Below are 18,995 nucleotides of genomic sequence, written 5' to 3' on the forward strand. Positions count from 1 at the left end.
ACAAAGGAAAATTACTCACCCATAGCTGGCATTCCTTGAGTAACTTGTTACACAGATCCATTCTCATCGAGCGTGTCTATATATTGCACCAACACCTGCATCAGTGGGGAATGAGTGGGCTTTGTCTTGAGATATGAAATATTCCAGGCAAAGCTTTATAAAGAGATGTGCATCCCCTATGTACTTTCATTTGCTTCTACTTCATTGGAATCCAACAGACTTAAAAGAAGTGGGGATAGAAAATGGGGGTGTGGATCTGTACTCCATCTACTGAGGTATAGTTGAACTTGCCTTTTTCTTTTTTTGCACTGTTAGTTCACATACCCACACTTGGAAGACTGACAAGTGGTAAACCCAAGAGAACTGATTTGAGGAGAAGACTAAATGACAGCAGGACTCCCTTCTCAAACTGGATTTTGAGAGTAATGAGGTGAATAAAGCTGTGTAAAAGGTACAGGCTGAGCTCCAGATAGAAGTGCCAATGAGTCTTTATCAGGGACAAGAATATCCATCGATTCAACCTTTCAAAACAGGTTTTAACCCATTTTGACAAAGGAAATTGATTCTTGTTTAACCCACAAATAGTCTGGGGGATTTAAGGATGTATTTCGTACTGTTAAGATAGTGAACAAGGGTCATCTTAGGATCTAAAGTATGCAGCATACCCTTCCTTGGCAGTGAACATTGCTTGGTGAAGAAGTCAGGCAAATTTGGTGACCTCATTCAGATGAAAATCAGTGGCCACTTTAGGGATAAACGTGGGGCAAAGATGCTACTCCACATCCTCCTTTCAAAACACAAGAGTGAACGGGTCAGCCACTGAAAACCAGAGCTCACCATTTCTGCTGGACGATATAAGGGGCACAAGAAGCATAGGAGTCAATCATAAGACCCATTCTGGCATGTAAATGGGTCAGAAAGCTGATGGCCCTGCCCAGCTAGGGATGCATCTTGTGAAGAACAAGTCAGGGATGGTGTAGGCACATTAGCTTCTACGCTACCCCCTGGAGACTCCCAATGGCAAAGGGGGGATACACCAGAGAAGGAGTGTGTACTCTGGCAACACATGGCTGGAAGTTGAGGACTGCCCTTGCATTCGGTCAGTCCTGGATTTCTGATTGCTAAAATAAGATTACTTTTTACAACAGTCCAATGAAAGAAAGAGCTGAGAGGAGCTATGATATCTAAAAGGCGGTGTTTCTCCTGGAAGTTCATTGTTAAAGGAACAGTTTACCTAGAATCTCTTCCTTCTTCTAACAACCTACCTCGGTAGCTGATGGCTCTTTGCTGTCAATTCCTGCTGGAACCACTATCCCTACATCTAACAGAGGAGGAGTGGTTCTCTAGGGAGTGATGGTGCTGCTTTTTCTCATGATCTTGCAATACCAAAGAAGAAACTTTCAGTACCAAATCTGAAGTTACTCTTCAAAACATTCCAGTCCCTCGCAGAGTTGAACTTTGATTTGCCTCAAGGATGGGGCTTGAAAGAAAGGCCCAGAGATGGCTCAGACTCTGCCCTGGAAGTTATATCTTTTTCCATCAGCATCAATCAGAGTAGACACCCAGGTAGCTATGGGCCCAAGTAATAAACTGCAAGCACCCCTCACTAAAGCCCTGAGGATCAAGGTCTGTTATTATGTGTCTATACAGCCCACGACAGTGAGTCTCCCAGCCTGGGTCGACAGATTTGGGCTTGCGCTACCACGCTAAAAGTAGTTGCGTAGACATTGCAGCTTGGGCTGTAGGTTGGGCTCTGAAGCCTAGGGATGGGGGTGGGCATCAGAGCCCAAGCTCCAGCCTGAGCTGCATCTTCAAAGCATTGTCTACACAGCTATTGTTAGTATGGCACCATGAGGCCAAGTCTGTCAATCCAGGCTGGGAGGCTTGCTGGCACGGGGCTGTGTAGACATACCATTACATATTTCCTGCCTCTACAGCAAGGTTAGGTCTTAAAGCTCATCTTTCTTCCTGGCTCTGCCACCATGGCAGAATGACTGTCACACTGAGGATAGGAGAGATTACCATAAAACTGAAACAACTTAATCCCTAAATACTTGTAAACAGAAAAATGAACTCTACCTATTACTATGCTTAGTTGACTGTTTACAATAAAAACTAATTCTTGACCTAGGAGAAATAACAAAGGAAAATGACCAAAGGACTGAAAGTGAAGGATTTCTAATTTGCTGCCTTGGAGACTGGAAGGAACAGAAGGCATGGCTCCTTCTAAAGCCCCATCTCAAACTTTTCATAGCTCAAGGTGAAATCTGCATGGCCCCCAAAGAACAAAGCTTTCCAGAGGGTTCTGGGAATAGTATGGAACATGCAGGTACATCACAAGAGTGTGTATTGCTGACAATATTAGAAGGGAAAGGTCTTTTAAAAAACTTAGCTTGGAACTGACAGCATAGTTTTATCAAAGGGTACATCTACACTACCTACTGGATCGGTGGGTAGTGATCGATCTATCAGGGATCGATTTATCGTGTCTAGTGTAGACGCGATAAATCGATCCCTGATCGCTCTGCCCTCGACTCCTGTATTCCACCGTGGCGAGAGGCGGAAGCAAAGTCGACGGGGGGGCGGCGGCAGTCGCCCCTGCGCCATGAGGATGCGAGATAAGTCAACCTAAGATACATCAACTTCAGGTACGCTATTCTCGTAGCTGAAGTTGCGTATCTTAGGTCGATCCCTCCCACAGTGTAGACCGGGCCAAAGTTATAGTTGATGAACTCTCACTGTATCATAATAATGTGCAGACTGTGTAATATACTGATTAGAGTGTATGCTTACCATTGCCTACCACTGCTAAATGGCACTTTCCCCAAGACCTTTTCTGTCTGGTTTTAAAACATGGTAGCTGCCTATTTACCATAAGTAGCCTATACCAAAGGTATTTTGTACTGCTTTTCCAAAGCTTCTATATGAAAATCTCCTTTTTATTCAGAGTTCTGAATCAATAGAGAAATAAGTGATTCAGAACTGAGGGCACTTAAGGGCCTAGCCCTGCAACTGCTTGCTTGAAAAGCACTTACTGTTGCGTGTAGTTTCCTACACATCACAAGCACTATTTACCATAGTAAGCACTATACCTGGCAGTAAGCATCTGCAGAATTAGAGTCCAGGGGTTTGAACGACAGTGCACACCAAAATGCTGTGCTGTAACTGCCCCCATGTGAATGTTTTGGGTACAAACTAAATGACCCCTACTTTGCATTAATATAGTCCTCTTCAAACAGGACTACTTGATTGTACAATAAGAGTACAATAAGAGTATAGCAGTAGGAATATACTACCAACCACCTGACCAGGGTGGTGAAGGTGACTGTAAAATGCTCAGGGAGATTAGAGAACCTACAAAGGCAGAAAATCCCTTCCAGGTGGCAATGAAGGACCTGTATACTTGTCATACTGCAACATTACAGGGCAAATTAGATGAGAGAGGAGGGGCACTTTTACCTGGAAGCCCATTTTTGACATTGCTATTAATTATTAAATCATGTTTATTATGGTAATGACTGAGGGCCAACCAAGAATTCTGACACAACAAATCCTGCATCTTGGCAGAGGGTTAGACTAAATGACTCTTGTGGTCCCTTGTAACCCTATGATTCTGATTCTATAATGGGGCCCCATTGTGCTAAGCGCTGTCCATCCCCGAAAGAGCTTGCAATCTACTGGTTTCTTATGAATGTAGTCAGCATTCATTCAACTACCCCGACCTGCCTTTAAAGGTAACCTGCAACGGATTTTTTAAAAAAGGACTTATATGCCCCCGTTTGCCTCATCATGACATATAAAGAAGGCCTGAAATGTTTTTTTGTTTTTTATTTTAAAAAGAGGTTCTCCTGCTGCCCTCCGCTTGTCTGTATACCTTAGAAAGTGACAGGAATGTCAACTCCGCTCTTCCTGCATTTTCCTGGAGGATTTGCAGGAGGATCTCACAGGGAGTATATTGTTCTGACATCTTAACTGAAGGGGTGAAGGTGCTGAATCTTTAAGATATTCTTCTCTAAAATCTTAAAGATGGCGTTTTAAAAAAACGCTGAACCGTATGACTGAAAATTCCTTCCTCACTCAATGGCTCAACTTTCACCCTTCTTGTCTCTTGTGATGTACTATTACACTAGCTTTCCTGGCACCAAAAGCCTCATCTAGACTAGGAAACTTGTTTTTTAAATATTGGCTAATATGATTTTATGCATCACTACGCCATAGTCTACATGAGGTGGTTGGTGATGTTTAAAGTCATTTTAATTAACATGCTTAAAAAAATGTTATTTTTTTCTAGTCTAGACAAGACTAGTGTCTTTCAAGCTAGAAGGTATCTGATTTTCAAGTTTAACATTAAATAAAAACCTGTTTCCTCCAGGAAAAAACTACTTTCAGACCTTCTCTATTAATAATAAAGAATCAACCTCGCACAGGTCACAATGAAGGAATGTTCCCTGTGGTGTCCAGATTAGTTATAAATGTTGAAGGCTGTGTGGCCCGGTGGATAGGGCATTGGAACAGGAGTCAGGAGACCTAGGTTCTATTCTCAGCTGTCACTGAGCTGCTGGGTATCCTTGGGCAAGGCATTTCACCACTCTGTGCATGTTTCCCCTCCCACCCTTTGCCTAGGTATGACAAGGCCCAGAGCTCCATTGAGAATGCTGAGGTTTGTTTTCTCTCCTTTGTAGGTCACCTTTAAGGCTCTTGTGATAAATGCCTCTTTGAAAACACTGCTTCAGAAAGCATTAATCCCCTCTTCACTGCATTTTAACTAACCCGGAACCAACTCATGTCACAGCAATGTACAGTAAAATAGACAGAAGGAATCCTTTTTTGTTAGTTGCCATCCAGTACCACCATTAGTACCACCTTCACCACTCCAGAGAAGAGTTCTCAAGCTCATATGCATCTGCCCAATCACTGAAAACAGATGTACTGTCATCTCAAGAGCAAAGAGTAATTCCAAGGGAGTTGCATTGTATTTCTTAGAGATGTGGGTCCCCTAATTACTCCAGTTTCAAGCTGTAGTGATACTAGACTATCTGGACAATATTAAATACACCCTAGATGGTCTTAAACCATAATGATTTTCAATTCTGACTTTATTCTCCTGATTCTCCCTGTTTTCTGATAATTGCATGTCTTTCCCACTTGATAATACAAATGATTTTTAAATCCAGTTTCTAATTTGATATTTTAATTGTTTTCTCTTCAACAACATGAAGTCCCATTGCTACAAATCTTTTTCTTTTTTAACATGCCTAAAAATAGTAATATCATGAACTCTTTTTAAAAACAAAACAAAACAGTATGATATAGGCTGAGGGCAGGTCAAATAAACTTAATTGCAAGTGTAAGAGGAACGGCTTTGTAGAAATCCAAAGGAGGAGAAAAGAACTACTGTGAATCTTAGTGATCAACTTAAAAACTCTGAAAAAGAACTAATTGTGTGTATAGACATCCTAAGCTCTATGGAGACAATAAGCATGATTTCACTTACTTGATTTCAGGAGTAACAATTTCTGCTGCTAGACTGTCTGAAGACTCCTGGCTTCCCAGTGGCATCAATCCTGTTTCAGACATAAACAAAGAAAAGGATGAACAGAAAGTACAATAATTTTTTATTTCAGAAGGCTATGGATAAATATTGTTCAACAGGATTAAATTTTAAGAGAACATTAAAAACAGTATGCTCCTTGTGAATATGTGAGAAATAATACAGAGTCATGCTATAATAGGAAGGAAAGATGAACATAACTCCATTTTTGAACAGGTTTTCTGTTCCCATTTTCCTCCATTTTAGACAAAGGGTTTTTTGTTTGTTTTGTTATTTTTTTAAATAAATTATGGTTTATTCCTTGGCTTATGTAACAATATAAATATTTGCATGATGTGATATATGCAATGATTTATATTCCATATGTACCATATGCACAACATAATTTTAGGAAAACTATGTTACGACATTAATGCTAATTTTTTGGAGATAAGTGAGTTGGTTTCTTACTGCCATTACTTAGAAATCAAACTCCTAAAACTTTTTTAAAATATTACATTTCAGGAGAGACCAAGCATGGAAAATTTCAGCCAAAGGTTCGAAGTTCTGAACGTCTAAAAATGTGATTATAGCAGAAGTTGTTTTGCAATCTCAAGTTAGTGGATGTTACATTGGTCAACTATAAAACAAGGGTAAACCTGTCTACCCTGCACCTATGAAGCCTCTGTGCATGTTCTTTAGAAAAAGGTAACTTCGGTTTCTCCTTCTCCATTACCTGAAGTGGTGAGCTGCCCTTCTTGTGCTTGTACACATCGAAGCTCTTCGATGGTTTCTTTTAGGGAATCTCTTTCCGTTCTTAACCTCTGAGTGATTGGAAGGACAATAAATATTAATCTCAGCTCTACAAATCCATCTTTAACTCTAGGCAAGTTGCCACTATGCACATCGTTGTCAGCACTTTATCAAAGAGTTTCTCATCTTAACGTGCACTGCTAGAAATACCTTTCATAGCAAGGAATCCCAATTCATTCCTTGGGCAGAATTTTTTTTTTTTTTTTTTTTTAAAAGGAGCCACTACTCACCAATAACAGTGGTTCTTTGAGAGTCCTGTGTCTGAATATCTACACTTGTGGGGTCAAGACACCTGCACCATGAACTTCCAGAAATTTAAGGAGAGCAGTATCCCCATCAGGGCCACTCACACTGTCCTTCCTCTCCTCTTGTGCAGGGTTCCTAGCTAGCCAATAGAAGTGGGCCAACAGACTTTCAGTTCCTTCCCCTAATATGGGAATTCTTAACGCTGCTCAGAAATAGTCAGGAAGGCAGGCGTGGAATGGGATATGCAGAAGCAAAACACCTGAGGAACTATGGTTACTGGTGGTGAACTATGGTTACTGGTAAGTAACTTCTCTTTCTTCTTCAAGGGCCTCTGCATACGTCCAGTGGTGGTAGATTAGTGAGCAGCATAACCCCTAAGAAAATCAATGGCCTTGACCTTTAGTTGAGCATTCGGTTGAGACTGGGACATGGATGAAAACTAGCTGCTTGCGGCTCAATCCAGGCAAGATTGAAGTAATGTTGGTTGGAAAATAAAATCATAAAACATGGCAAGGATAATATCTGTCCCTCTGAGTGTTTCTCATCTGTTAGTCTCCTGAACGTTGCAAATATTAACATTTAGATTCCCAGCTTCTTGATCAGGGAGCAGCAACTCCCAGGATGACATTTTATTTAACAGTGGCTTAGAACTGATCAGTCACCAAACAGGTTTTTAAAAATTATTAAGCCCTGTCTCTTCCAGGAGATCGGTGGTATTTAAAAACATTAGACTTAATTGTGTCAGCGAACATATTTCAAAAACACTAATCATTTTTTTGTCAAGACACTGCACAAGATTCTCCAGCCTAATGCTTTTTCTCATTGGCCAGTGTAATTACCTAACAGCTCAGGTTTGTAGGAGTTTAAAAATACTCATGTCCTTCTCAGGAACCTGATATAGATGGTCTGCACCTCCATGGGGGAAGAAATTAAAGTTGGGGTTATTGAGGCCCTCTCAAATGCCAGGCCCAAATGGTCAATTAGATCACAGGAAGGTTCAGTACAAAGGTGTCATAGCTATAAAGGGAAGGGTAACAGCTGTCCTGTGTACAGTACTATAAAACCCCTCCTGGCCAGAGACTCCAAAATCCTTTTCCCTGTAAAGGGTTAAGAAGCTCAGGTAACCTGGCTGACACCTGACCTAAAGGACCAATAAGGGGACAAGATACTTTCAAATCTTGTGGGGGGAAGGCTGTTGTTTGTGTTCTTTGTTTGAGTGTGTGTTCGTTCTCGGGACTGAGAGGGACCAGACATCAATCCAGGTTCTCCACATCTTTCTAAACAAGTCTCTCCTATTTCAAACTTGTAAGTAAATAGCCAGGCAAGGCGTGTTAGTTTTCCTTTGTTTTTCTCAACTTGTAAATGTACCTTTTACTAGAGTGTTTATCTTTGTTTGCTGTACTTTGAACCTGAGACTAGAGGGGAGTCCTCTGAGCTCTTTAAGTTTGATTACCCTGTAAGGTTAATTTCCATACTAATTTTACAGAGATGATTTTTACCTTTTTCTTTAATTAAAAGCCTTCTTTTTAAGAACCTGATTGATTTTTCCTTGTTTTAAGATCCAAGGGGTTTGGATCTTGATTCACCAGGAGTTGGTGGGAGGAAGGAGGGGGGATGGTTAATTTCTCCCTGTTGTAGATCCCAGGGGGGTTGGAACTGATTCACCAGGAGTTGGTGGGAGGAAGGAGGGGAATGGTTAATTTCCCCTTGTTTTAAGATCCAAGGGGTTTGGATCTGTTTTCACCAGGGATTTGGTGAAGGTTTTTCAAGGCTTCCCAGGAAGGGAATCCATTGAAATGGTGGCAGCAGAACCAGAGCTAAGCTGGTAGTTAAGCTTAGAAGTTTTCATGCAGGCCCCTACATTTGTACCTTAAAGTTCAAAGTGGGGATCCAGCCTTGACAAAAGGATGGGAGCTATTCGGTGTCTCTGGCATCAACAGGTCTCACTACAACCAGAAATGGCTATCCCAGACTCCAGGACCATGGGAACTGTGGACTCTTTGACACTGACAGCCCTGGATAGCTGCCCACTCCATACCAGAGTTACATGACAACTAGATCTGCAGGTGGAGTAGAGGATGGTCTAGGGTAAAAATCCAAGTGCAGTCTGCCTCAGAAGAACTAGGATGTGAGTTAAGTGACCAAGAACTCCAGTACAGTCTTCAACCTCCATCCAGGTACAAAGCTAACATTGGTGAGCAACTCTTCGCAGCTGATCTTCATGAATGCTCTCCACCATGCCTTATCGACCCAGGTGCATCTGGGGGTCTCGGGCACTTTGGCAAGCAGTTCTCTGCTGCACCTTTGGTGGTCAGAAGCTATGGAAGGGCAGTTAAGGCTTCTTCTCTTTTTCTGCCCTCTGAGCCCTGGATGGCAGGAGGGGTGAGTGGACCCAATTGAGACTGCCCTCCAGAAGATTCCAAAAGTTAGCAGCACATGCACTTTGATCCCACAAATGGGACTATGTAGAGGCTACATTGAAGATTTTTTACTTTAAAAGAAAACTTCTGAGTTAACTCCAGAGGAATATTCTGAATGTTTCAAACCCAGTTTAAAATTAAATACACTTTACAATTACATTTGAGATTTCTGAGTCTTCCCCTGCTGAATGCTCAAAGCAAAAACTTGTTACACTGTTCACATGAGGAATCTATGTAGGAGGTTAGATAAACACAGCATGGGGAGGGACAGGAGAAAAGGATATTGAGAAGAAAAGACAAAAATGTGTCTTCTTGGCTCTTCATTTTTAAAATCTATTGCACACATTTTCGTAGTTACCTTGAAACCAGATGATTGGTTTATCAAACTCCATAGTTATTACATGTATATAATATTTTATCCAGACAACAGACAATTGGAAGTGAACTAAGAAATATAACAGGTAATTTTGACTGGCAGGTCCAGAGTAATAAGGATACAAATTTGTTTCCACCACCACAAAAAAAAAAAAAGCAACATCTAAACACTTACATCTTTTTCTTTTTGGAGGCTGTCTACTTTTTCTTTCAGCAGTTTGTATTCAAATTCTAATTTATCAGCTTTCTTTGATTCTTCAGATAATCTGTTTTGTAGTTCAACTACCTGTGAGACAAAGAAGGAATTGTTTGTCAGTGTTAAACATAATACGCATGAAATAAAGTTATTAATTACAATGCAATGTGAGATCAGTGTTATAACAAATGGAATATTCATCTCTAGCACAGGCAAAATGGTTTGTTCACCTATCTATTGTTTCAATCATCAACATCATTGAAGGGATCAGAATAGTACCACTTCAATGCAAGTAAAATCTGAGACGACAAAGCTGTGAAGAAGATACAAACTGTTCTCAGATTGCCGAACTATCCAGCTAATTATACTTGAAATTTAAATTTGAATAAAATGTCTAGGTAACCAACGAATCACCATAACTATACAATTGAATGGATCAGAGAGATGAGGAAATTGATAATCGCCCTTCTCCTTCCTCAAAAGTGTGGGGAAATAAATCAGTGAGAAAAAAAAAAAATCAGATGCATTCTCCTATTTTTCCTCTCTCTGTTTTCCAAGCCTCACTTTGAGAAGTCAAGCCCAATCTTATGTGAACAGGGAACTTTTTGCTCATTTGTAAATTTGTTTTCTCATGGTTTTTGAATCCACTAATCTGGAGCTTCACCTCCAAGGAATGATGGCCAAATCCCAAAATCCAAAGGAACAGAGGCACTTTTAATTATTTAACAAGAGGAAGTAATGAGCTATCAAGGTCCAGTCAAAGTTCCCATGGATACTACCATGTAGAAGATCAATGAACAGCTATTTACAACTAGAAGAGGAGAAAACGGAATAAAGCTTTCAGAGTGGGCACGCAAGTCATGAAAAACAAATCAGCAAAAAGTTGACCATTCAAAGCTTTATACCTCTATTAACAAAGGTTCAGTTCTAGGAATGGAATTAGTAGCATGTAACAGAAAGAGCTTGGATAGAACTGCACTGAAGAAAGATCAGCATGCAAACTCTATAGCTGAATGGAAACTCTGATGAAGATACACCCACTTGAAGCTTCTTGTGAAGCAATTTATAAGGAACCAATCAATGTCTGCTTTGTTTTAGAGTTAGAGAAAGACGTGTGTAAATAAAAATATGTTTTAAATAGGTTTGTTGATTAATCGCAGTTAGCTCACGCGATTACCTCAAATAAAGTAATTGCGATTATTCGCAGTTTTAATCGTATTGTTGAACAATAGAATACCAAGTGAAATTTATTAAATATTTTGAATGTTTTTCTACATTTTCAAATTTATTGATTTCAATTACAACACAGAATACGAAGTGTACAGTGCTCACTTTATATTATTATTTTGATTATAAATATTTGCACTGTAAAAATAATAAAATTGTGTTTTTCAATTCACCTCATACAAGTACTGTAGTGTAATCTCTTTATCGTGAAAGTGCAACTTAAAAATGTAGATGTGTGTGTGTTACATAACTGCACTCAAAAACAAAACAATGCAAAATTTTAGAGCCTACATGTCCACCCAATCCTACTTCTTACTAAGACAAGCAAGTTTGTTTACATTTGTGGGAGATAATGCTGCCCACTTTTTATTTACAATGTCACCTGAAAGTGAGAACAGGCATTTGCATGGCACTGTTGTAGCCAGCATCACAAAGTATTTACGTGTCAGGTATGCTAACCATTCATATGCCCCTTCATGCTTTGGCCACCGTTCCAGAAGACATGCTTCCATACTGATCATGCTTGTTAAAAAAATAATGCGTCATTTAAATTTGTGAGGGAGGAGAATTGTATGTCTCCTGCTCTGTTTTACATGCATTCTGCCATATATTTCATGTTACAGGAGTCTCGGATGATGACCCAGCACATGTTCGTTTTAAGAACACTTTCATTGCAGATCTGACAAAACACAAAGAAGGTACCAATGAAAGATTTCTAAAGATAGCTATAGCACTTGATCCAAGGTTTAAGAATCTGAAGTGCCTTCCAAAATCTGAGAGGAACGAGGTGTGGAGCAGGCTTTCAGAAGTCTTAAAAGAGCAACACTCTGATGTGGAAACTACAGAACCCAAACTACCAAAAAAGAAAAATCAACCTCCTGCCGGTGGCATCTGACTCAGATGATGAAAATGAACATGTGTCGATCCGCACTGCTTTGGATCGTTATCGAGCAGAACCCATCATCAGCACGGACATTTGTCCTTTGGAATGGTGATCGAAGCATAAAGGGACATATGAATCTTTAGCGCATCTGGCATGTAAATATCTTGTGCCATGCAAACTGACATTTGTCAGGTGACATTGTAAACAAGAAGCGGGCAGCATTATCTCCTACAAATAAATGTAAACAAACTTGTCTGTCCGAGCAATTGGCTGAACAAGAAGTAGGACTGAGTGGACTTGTAGGCGCTGAAGTTTTACATTTTTTTAATGCAGTTTTATTTTGTACATAAGCTTGTACTTACTTTACATTTGTAAGTTCAACTTTCATGATAAAGTGATTGTACTACAGTACTTGTATTCGGTGAATTGAAATACTATTTTTGTTTTTTACAGTGCAAATATTTGTAATCAAAAATAAATATAAAGTGAGCAATGTACACTTTGTATACTCTGTTGTAACTGAAATCAATATATTTGAAAATGTAGAAAACATCCAAAAATATTTAAATAAATGGTATTCTATTATTAACAGCACAATTAATGGCGATTAATTTTTTTAATCACTTGACAGCCCTAGTTTTAAAATTCTAGTGTGAACAGTAGCAATGCCTAAAGTTAAGGTTGCCTAACGCTTCCTATGTAATCTTTTGTTTCCAATTGTTTGTATCTTTGGCATAAAGAATGAAGTACCCCTGTGGTCAGTTGGCTTGTTTGTGTGTGTTCTTTCCGTGTGCTTGGCACAGACGGCTGGTTCAGCCAATCTCAACAGTACTACCCAGTGTGGTTAAGTGTTGAAGGCTGGAACGTTGTTGCCTCAATAATGCTGTCGAGGCTGCTCAGTGCTTCTGTCCTTGGAGCTCCAAATGTTATCACTACTAGCAGCAGATAAGGCAACCTGCTCATTCAACAGACACTGATGTTACTCAAAGAAAAATCACAGGCACGTTTCGGTGACAAAGGTCTTTGGCCAGGTTTATTGTCAATGAAGCACGGTACTGGCTCCCTGGATCAATATCTAGTTACATTAAAACATGTTTGCTCATTACAATGGACTCAGTTCAGTCAGTGGTCGGACTTGCCGCTGCCCCCGAGGCTGGAAAAAAAGTTAAGGCGAAGTATCCTAACATTTATAGATGAGACAGACAACAGTCTATAAGGACCTAAGTACCACCAGGCTTATTTCCTGACCTATGTTTGTTACCTCTCCTTGTTCCTAATATCTTGGATGAAACATCCCTATTCATTATTTTGTCAAACCATCTTGTCTTGTACTAGATTGGGATGTATCTGTACAAGCTAGAATATATTTACGTAAATATCTAGTGCCCAGTACACTAGCAGCAACTTTGCCAAGTTCATCTACTGGACAGTGAACTCATAAGCATCTGCTTTAATATATGGCCTGACTGGTTCACAGCCTCTGGTTCAGGCCTCAGCCCAGACCCAGAGCTCCAGGCTCTCTCTCTCTCTCTCGCTACTACACCCCTTTCCGTTGCCCAAGGCTCATCCCAGGTTAATGGGGGAACAGGTATGATCAGGTGCAGACACCAGTGCTAATGTGCATGAGGTCCTGGCAAATCAATATAGAGTAGAAGCACAAGCTGCCTCGGGGAGTTATGCACCTTCCTTCCATCCATCTTGAAATAAAGTACTTCACTTCACCTCTGGTAAACTGGAGAATGTACATGCTCTTCATTTCAGAGGGTGCTGGTAACAAGAGGGGTTACTTACCCCTTCCATGGCACATAGGATGAGAAATACATATCCTCTCAACTCGAGGTAAACCTGCCAGGGCTGGCCCTTAGGGGAACTGAAAAACATCCCCAAGAGTCCAGACGCAGAGCAAACACTGCACTGGGGCTGAGAACAACCTCTCACAAGCTAATGGGAGACTACCTATCACAAACTGAGTTTGCCAACGTGTAAACCAGCTCCATGGGATGATCAGAGACTAATAGCTGGAAAAGGGTCACCAGGCAGGGGAAGAATCTCAACAAATCTCCTCTTACCTTCTCTGTTCCTTCTCCTGCAAGGAAGAAGAAAGACGGAAAATGCAGACAGTGCAGAGAGCTGACCTGCTTGCTCCATGGAGCAACAGGACACTGAAGACTGAGGGGAAAAGAGGTGGAGCCTGTGCAGAGCATGAACTGGTGCAACTGCTACTGGAATACTGTGTCCAGCTCTGGTGTTGTTGAACAATTGGAGGTTTCAGAAAGCCATGAGAAGGATTAAAGGATTGGGAAATGTGCCTTATAGTGAGAGATTGAGCTCCTTTAATCTATTTACCTTATCAAAGATAAGGTTAAAGGGTGACTTGACCACAGTCTATAAATACCTACATGGGGGATAGAAATGTAATATGGGCTATTCAATCTAGTGGACAAAAGTATAACAAGATTTAATAGCTGGAAGCTGAAAGACAAATTCAGACTAGCAATAACGTGCACATTTTAAAGTGAGAGTAATTAACCATTGGACCAACTTACCAAGGGTTATGATGGATTCTCCAACACTGGAAATTTTTTAACCAAGACTAGATATTTATTCTAAAAAAATTACTCTAGTTTAACCTCAGCTATTGGACTTGAAGCAGGAATTAATTCAAGTAAGTTCTATGCTTTGCATTACGCAGGCAGTCAGACTAGAAGATCACAGTGGTCCCTTCTGACCTTAAAAATCTGTAATTTTATATATTTTGTCTATCCACGAGAGACAGATCTTGTTGACTTTTTTCCTACTTGGTAGGTGGAGTTACACCAGCTCTATATGAGCTATACGAGCTGGGGGGGGGGGAGGGATATTTACAATAAAGTAGATCCTTTACATAGAACATAAATTAGCTCTTTAATGAACTCATGAATGAGTTCTGGAGGTATTACCCAAATTAATAACAATTATTATTATTATTATTATTAACAACAGAAAAGACTAAGAAATCAACAAATCAATTGCAATCACTATTTCTGTTCTCACCTGTCTCTTGTAAGTTTCCAGCTGGCTACGCGCTGCATTGGCTTTCCTGAGTTCTTCCTCCAAGCTTACAGTGTTTTGCATATACATAGTGTTCTTCTCCTCTAAGAGTTTCACTTGCCGCCGCAGATCACCAAGATCTTCCAGCTTCTTTTTGTATGACTCTACCTGGCTTTCTAACTTAGCCACTTTATCAGAGGAATGCCTGGATGAGAACCGAGAAGGAGAAGCTGCATCAAATCTGTTCAGATTGTAAACTTTGGGGCATGGACCATCTTTTTGATCTTTGTTTGTACAGTGCCTGGCCCATCGCTAGGATTCCTAGGCACTACAGTAATACAATAATAGAGACTAATAGTCAGCATGCTAACATCATAAGTGCTCTGAAGTCTCCTCAGTATTAAACTCAATACAGAAGTGGTTCCCAAAAACCAGGAGGAGCATAAGAAAGCAAACAACTTATCCTCACTGCTGTGTTTCTTGGCTTTCTCTTTGCCAGCCTCGCTGCTTCTCCCCTCACTAACCTATCCAAAATGCTGTAGTTTCCAACGATATCACTTTTCCTGCTTGAATTCATTTATTGTATCCTTGTCTGTTTCCATATCAAGTTCTATTTTCATGCCATCCTCTCTCTCAAGCAATCTCCATCTCAGACTCCTAATCCATCCTCAAATCTCACTTCTTTCAGGCAGCTTTTCAATACTATCCCTACATCTGCTCTTGTTTTCATGCCTACCAACAGATTGATTTGTTTTTAAAACAAACAAATAAATTTGAACTACTTGAGCATCTTTACTGTCAGTGAAGGAAAACAGAGTGGAACACATAGAGAGCTGTTATACCCATTTACAGGGCAGCTTGTGCCCTCTCCGCACAATAGCAGTTCAGTAGATTAGATGAAGAATTTTAGGAACATGGATACAGGAGGGGGCTCAGTTTATAATGCTCACATTTGAATAAACAGCTCTCACTGCTGAATACCACAATTTAGAAACACGACCAAAGAGATTTTTACCAAAATTTTCAAAGAAATTTACCATTTGGTTAAGAACAAGCAAAAGACATTTCAGACCAAAGGATAATTTTTTACAAAAAGTTGTAAATGCCTTAAAACAGGGGCTTATAATGAAGAAGGGCCACTGCAACCATAACACGGATAGTGTTGCAATACCACGCATACAGTGCTTAATGATGTGAGATCAGGTTGCTTGACTGGCAGAAAATTCGCAACCTCATAATTTTGATGGTAACTGGATGCACTTTGGTGCTTGTTGATAAACTACTTTAATGTATGCAAAATTCTGAAACTATATGAATGCTAATGGAGATGAATTGATAGAACAAACTTTGTTTTAGGAATAAAAAGAAACATACACCCTAGTGGTTAGAGTAATATAGTTTACCTAAGTACATCCATCTCATCCTTCAAAGACTGAGCCTCTTCTGCTAAAGTGGTTAGCTCTTCATTCTGCTGTCGCAATTCTGCAATTTCTTTTTCCAGCTCTTCACAACGTATTCGATAATCATCTTTGGCAGCCTCTAGCCTACAGAATTGAAATAAAACAGTAGGAAAGAAAGGGTATGTTCTAACCACAGGCCAGTGTTACCTTCTTCCTTCATAGCAACTTTTTGGGACACTAGAAAAAAAAAAAAGCCAATGAACATCATCATGTTGCCAGTTTCTCTTACATTTTCAAGGAGGTGGAGGGAGCTCCAGCTTTATGGGTATACATGCTTCCAAGTCAATGTCATCAACAACTCTGCTTGCAGTGCAACAAGGAGATGTATACTTCCTATCATCGTTTTATTTGAAAGAAAGAGAAATCCTAAGGCTTTCACTGTGCTACTGAAAATCTTTGCTAAAACACTCCTCTCAGAATGCCTGGGGCACAAAAATATAATCTTTTCTGGTGCACAAAAAGGATTACCTTTACTCTTTTTTTTAACCCCAGCGTAAGCAGGATTCTGTACAATGGTCAACATTTTCCAAATGCAGGTACCTTAAACAACATACTCTATCCATATTTGGGCAGCTAGATAACTAGCCATTTTTTAATGGAAGCTGTGGATGTTCAGCACCTCTGAGAGATCCCATTTTGGCCAACATAAAAAACGTGCTGAACAAACAACAGAGCTTCTGCCCTAAGAAATTATACCATAAATGCGTAAGAGAATATAATAGGATACAACAGAAGTGGGGTGTGCTCTTTAATAGATGGAACACAATGTAAAATATGGTAGATCAGGTTTTTGAAGGAGAGAGGTTGCATGGTGTAGGATAAATATGAAATTAAAGAATTAAAGTTAGCTTAAGTTTGGTTAAGAAAAATGTGCTGTAAAGAAAGGCCCAGACTAGGAAGTAGAAGGAAGGTCTTGAAAATAAATTATAAGGTCAGAAGGAATAAAGCAGAGAGGATGTCTGGTTCAAAGAATAATTAATGAGATAAAAGGAAGTTTCTAAAAAGAAGACCTCTGGCCAATAGGGGTTTTAAATAAAAACATATGGTTTTAAATAAAACAAAGAGAGTCTGTCTTAAAATGAGACAACAAGACCCTTTCCCAACCCACACACCAGTGGTAAAGCCCGTGTGAACCCAAGTGCAATGGGCAAACTGTTGGACAGCAGTTAGGGGAGGAAAGGGCTTGGGAAGAAAGGAGGTTGTAAATCTTATCTGGATTAAGACTGGAAGTAAGAGTGAACTGTCTCAAATTGGTTGTTACCTGAAGTCAGTAATTGGCAATGATATCACTCGATTGTTAAAGGGTATAAAAAGTAAACTCTTACAGGATTCATTGCTTATACCTGCCTGAACACGTTGGAGCTGACCAATGTGGCCTAAGCACCCCTGGCTTTAGCCTGTTTGTAAGTATCTTGATCAAATGCTTATAAATGTTTTGTTACTGTTTGGATGTAATAAATTGTTTATTATTTAGGCTTTTTAGGCATGTTTAGAGCAATTGTATAAATACCATTTGGACTTTGGCTTTAATAAAGGAATTTATGAATAAATTAGTATTTGGTGGTTTACTGTATTAATATTAATTCAAATATTATTAATAATTCCAACACATGGCCAATAGTAACGGGAGTGGTACAAAGCCAAGAGGGCGATGTGAAAGAAGGGATGAAACTGCAAAGGGATGCCGGGAATAATCAAGAGTAATTTTGGTGAAGCATCCTGTTTGGGGGGAGAAGGAGACAACATAGGCAAGGCAAAGCTGTGCAGAGCCTTGGAAGTGAGAAACAAGAGCATGAATTTGATACAAAAAGAGAATGAAAGCCGGCAAAGGGAGCTAAGAAGGGGATGGGTCAGGAAAGATAGAGCAGCAGTTAATTTAATGAGATCAATGAGAAATGGGTTATGAGATCTGAGACAAGACATGGTCAGTGGGAGGGGCAAGAGAAAGAAGACAATCAAAAATGACACAAAGTTTCCAGGACTGACAGACCAAGAAGGCTGATGATGTCATGGACAGAGGAGAGAGGAGAGGAGAGGTTTTGGGTGGGAAGAGAACAGGTTTAGACATGATGCCCTGAATTCAGCCCAGGTGCACTGGGTACTAATGAGGCTTTAGCACTGGGTACTAATGAGTGGGTACCCACTTTAAATCTGATCTACTGGAGTTTGCAGTAGTAATATGTCACACAGGCTTGAGAATTAAACTTGGAAGATATAACATAGAGAATGCAGAAAAGAGGACACTGAGGGCATAGTCCTGGAGGATAGATGGAGAGGTGGCAAAGGAACAGGCCCCAGGGAAACTCTTGAAGGACAGGTCAATATGCTGAAAGGAGAATTAGCAGGGGCAGACCTGAGCAGAAGTGTGCGGAGGAGAATGAATTGATCAACAGAGTGAAAGAAAGTGCAGAAATTGAAAGAGAAAAGAAGAAGCTGATCAACATAACTAGGAAGTGGTCATTAGTGAATGTGGTACGTACAATTTCAGCAGAATGAAGGCAGTGATGTCAAGACTTAAGAGAGTCAAAGCATTAATTAGCAGGAATATGTGTACACTACTCATACATAGTGTGGACGTATGGAGGGAAAAGGACACTAGTTGGAGTAACAGATACAATACAGTGAATTTTTTTAGGATAGTGGAAAATGAGAGCATGTTTGAACACAGATGGGAAGGAGCCAAGACAGAGGGACAACAGCTAAGACAGACGAAGCAGTGGGAAAAGACTGGATCAAAGCCACTGGTGCTGAGGTAAGAAAAGGATAGAAAAAAGACTTCAGAATCAGAGATGGGGCAAAGGAGGAGAGGGTGGGA

General features: G+C 40.1%; 1 protein-coding gene across 4 annotated transcripts in view; it reads right to left on the minus strand.

Moving 5' to 3' along the window:
• Positions 1 to 18,995, minus strand: part of HOOK3 (hook microtubule tethering protein 3) — a 138,157-nt gene that overhangs the window by 60,728 nt on the left and 58,434 nt on the right. For all 4 annotated transcript variants that reach the window (XM_054031785.1, XM_054031784.1, XM_054031787.1 and 1 more), the window contains exons 10-14: positions 16,124 to 16,264; positions 14,724 to 14,925; positions 9,560 to 9,670; positions 6,267 to 6,354; positions 5,495 to 5,564 (exon numbers count right to left, since the gene is read on the minus strand). In XM_054031785.1, the coding sequence (XP_053887760.1) occupies positions 5,495 to 5,564; positions 6,267 to 6,354; positions 9,560 to 9,670; positions 14,724 to 14,925; positions 16,124 to 16,264 (612 nt within the window). The remainder of the gene's footprint in view (positions 1 to 5,494; positions 5,565 to 6,266; positions 6,355 to 9,559; positions 9,671 to 14,723; positions 14,926 to 16,123; positions 16,265 to 18,995) is intronic.

This window comes from Malaclemys terrapin, chromosome 6 (genome assembly GCF_027887155.1).
Source record: "Malaclemys terrapin pileata isolate rMalTer1 chromosome 6, rMalTer1.hap1, whole genome shotgun sequence".
In the NCBI taxonomy this organism is placed as follows: Eukaryota; Metazoa; Chordata; order Testudines; family Emydidae; genus Malaclemys; species Malaclemys terrapin.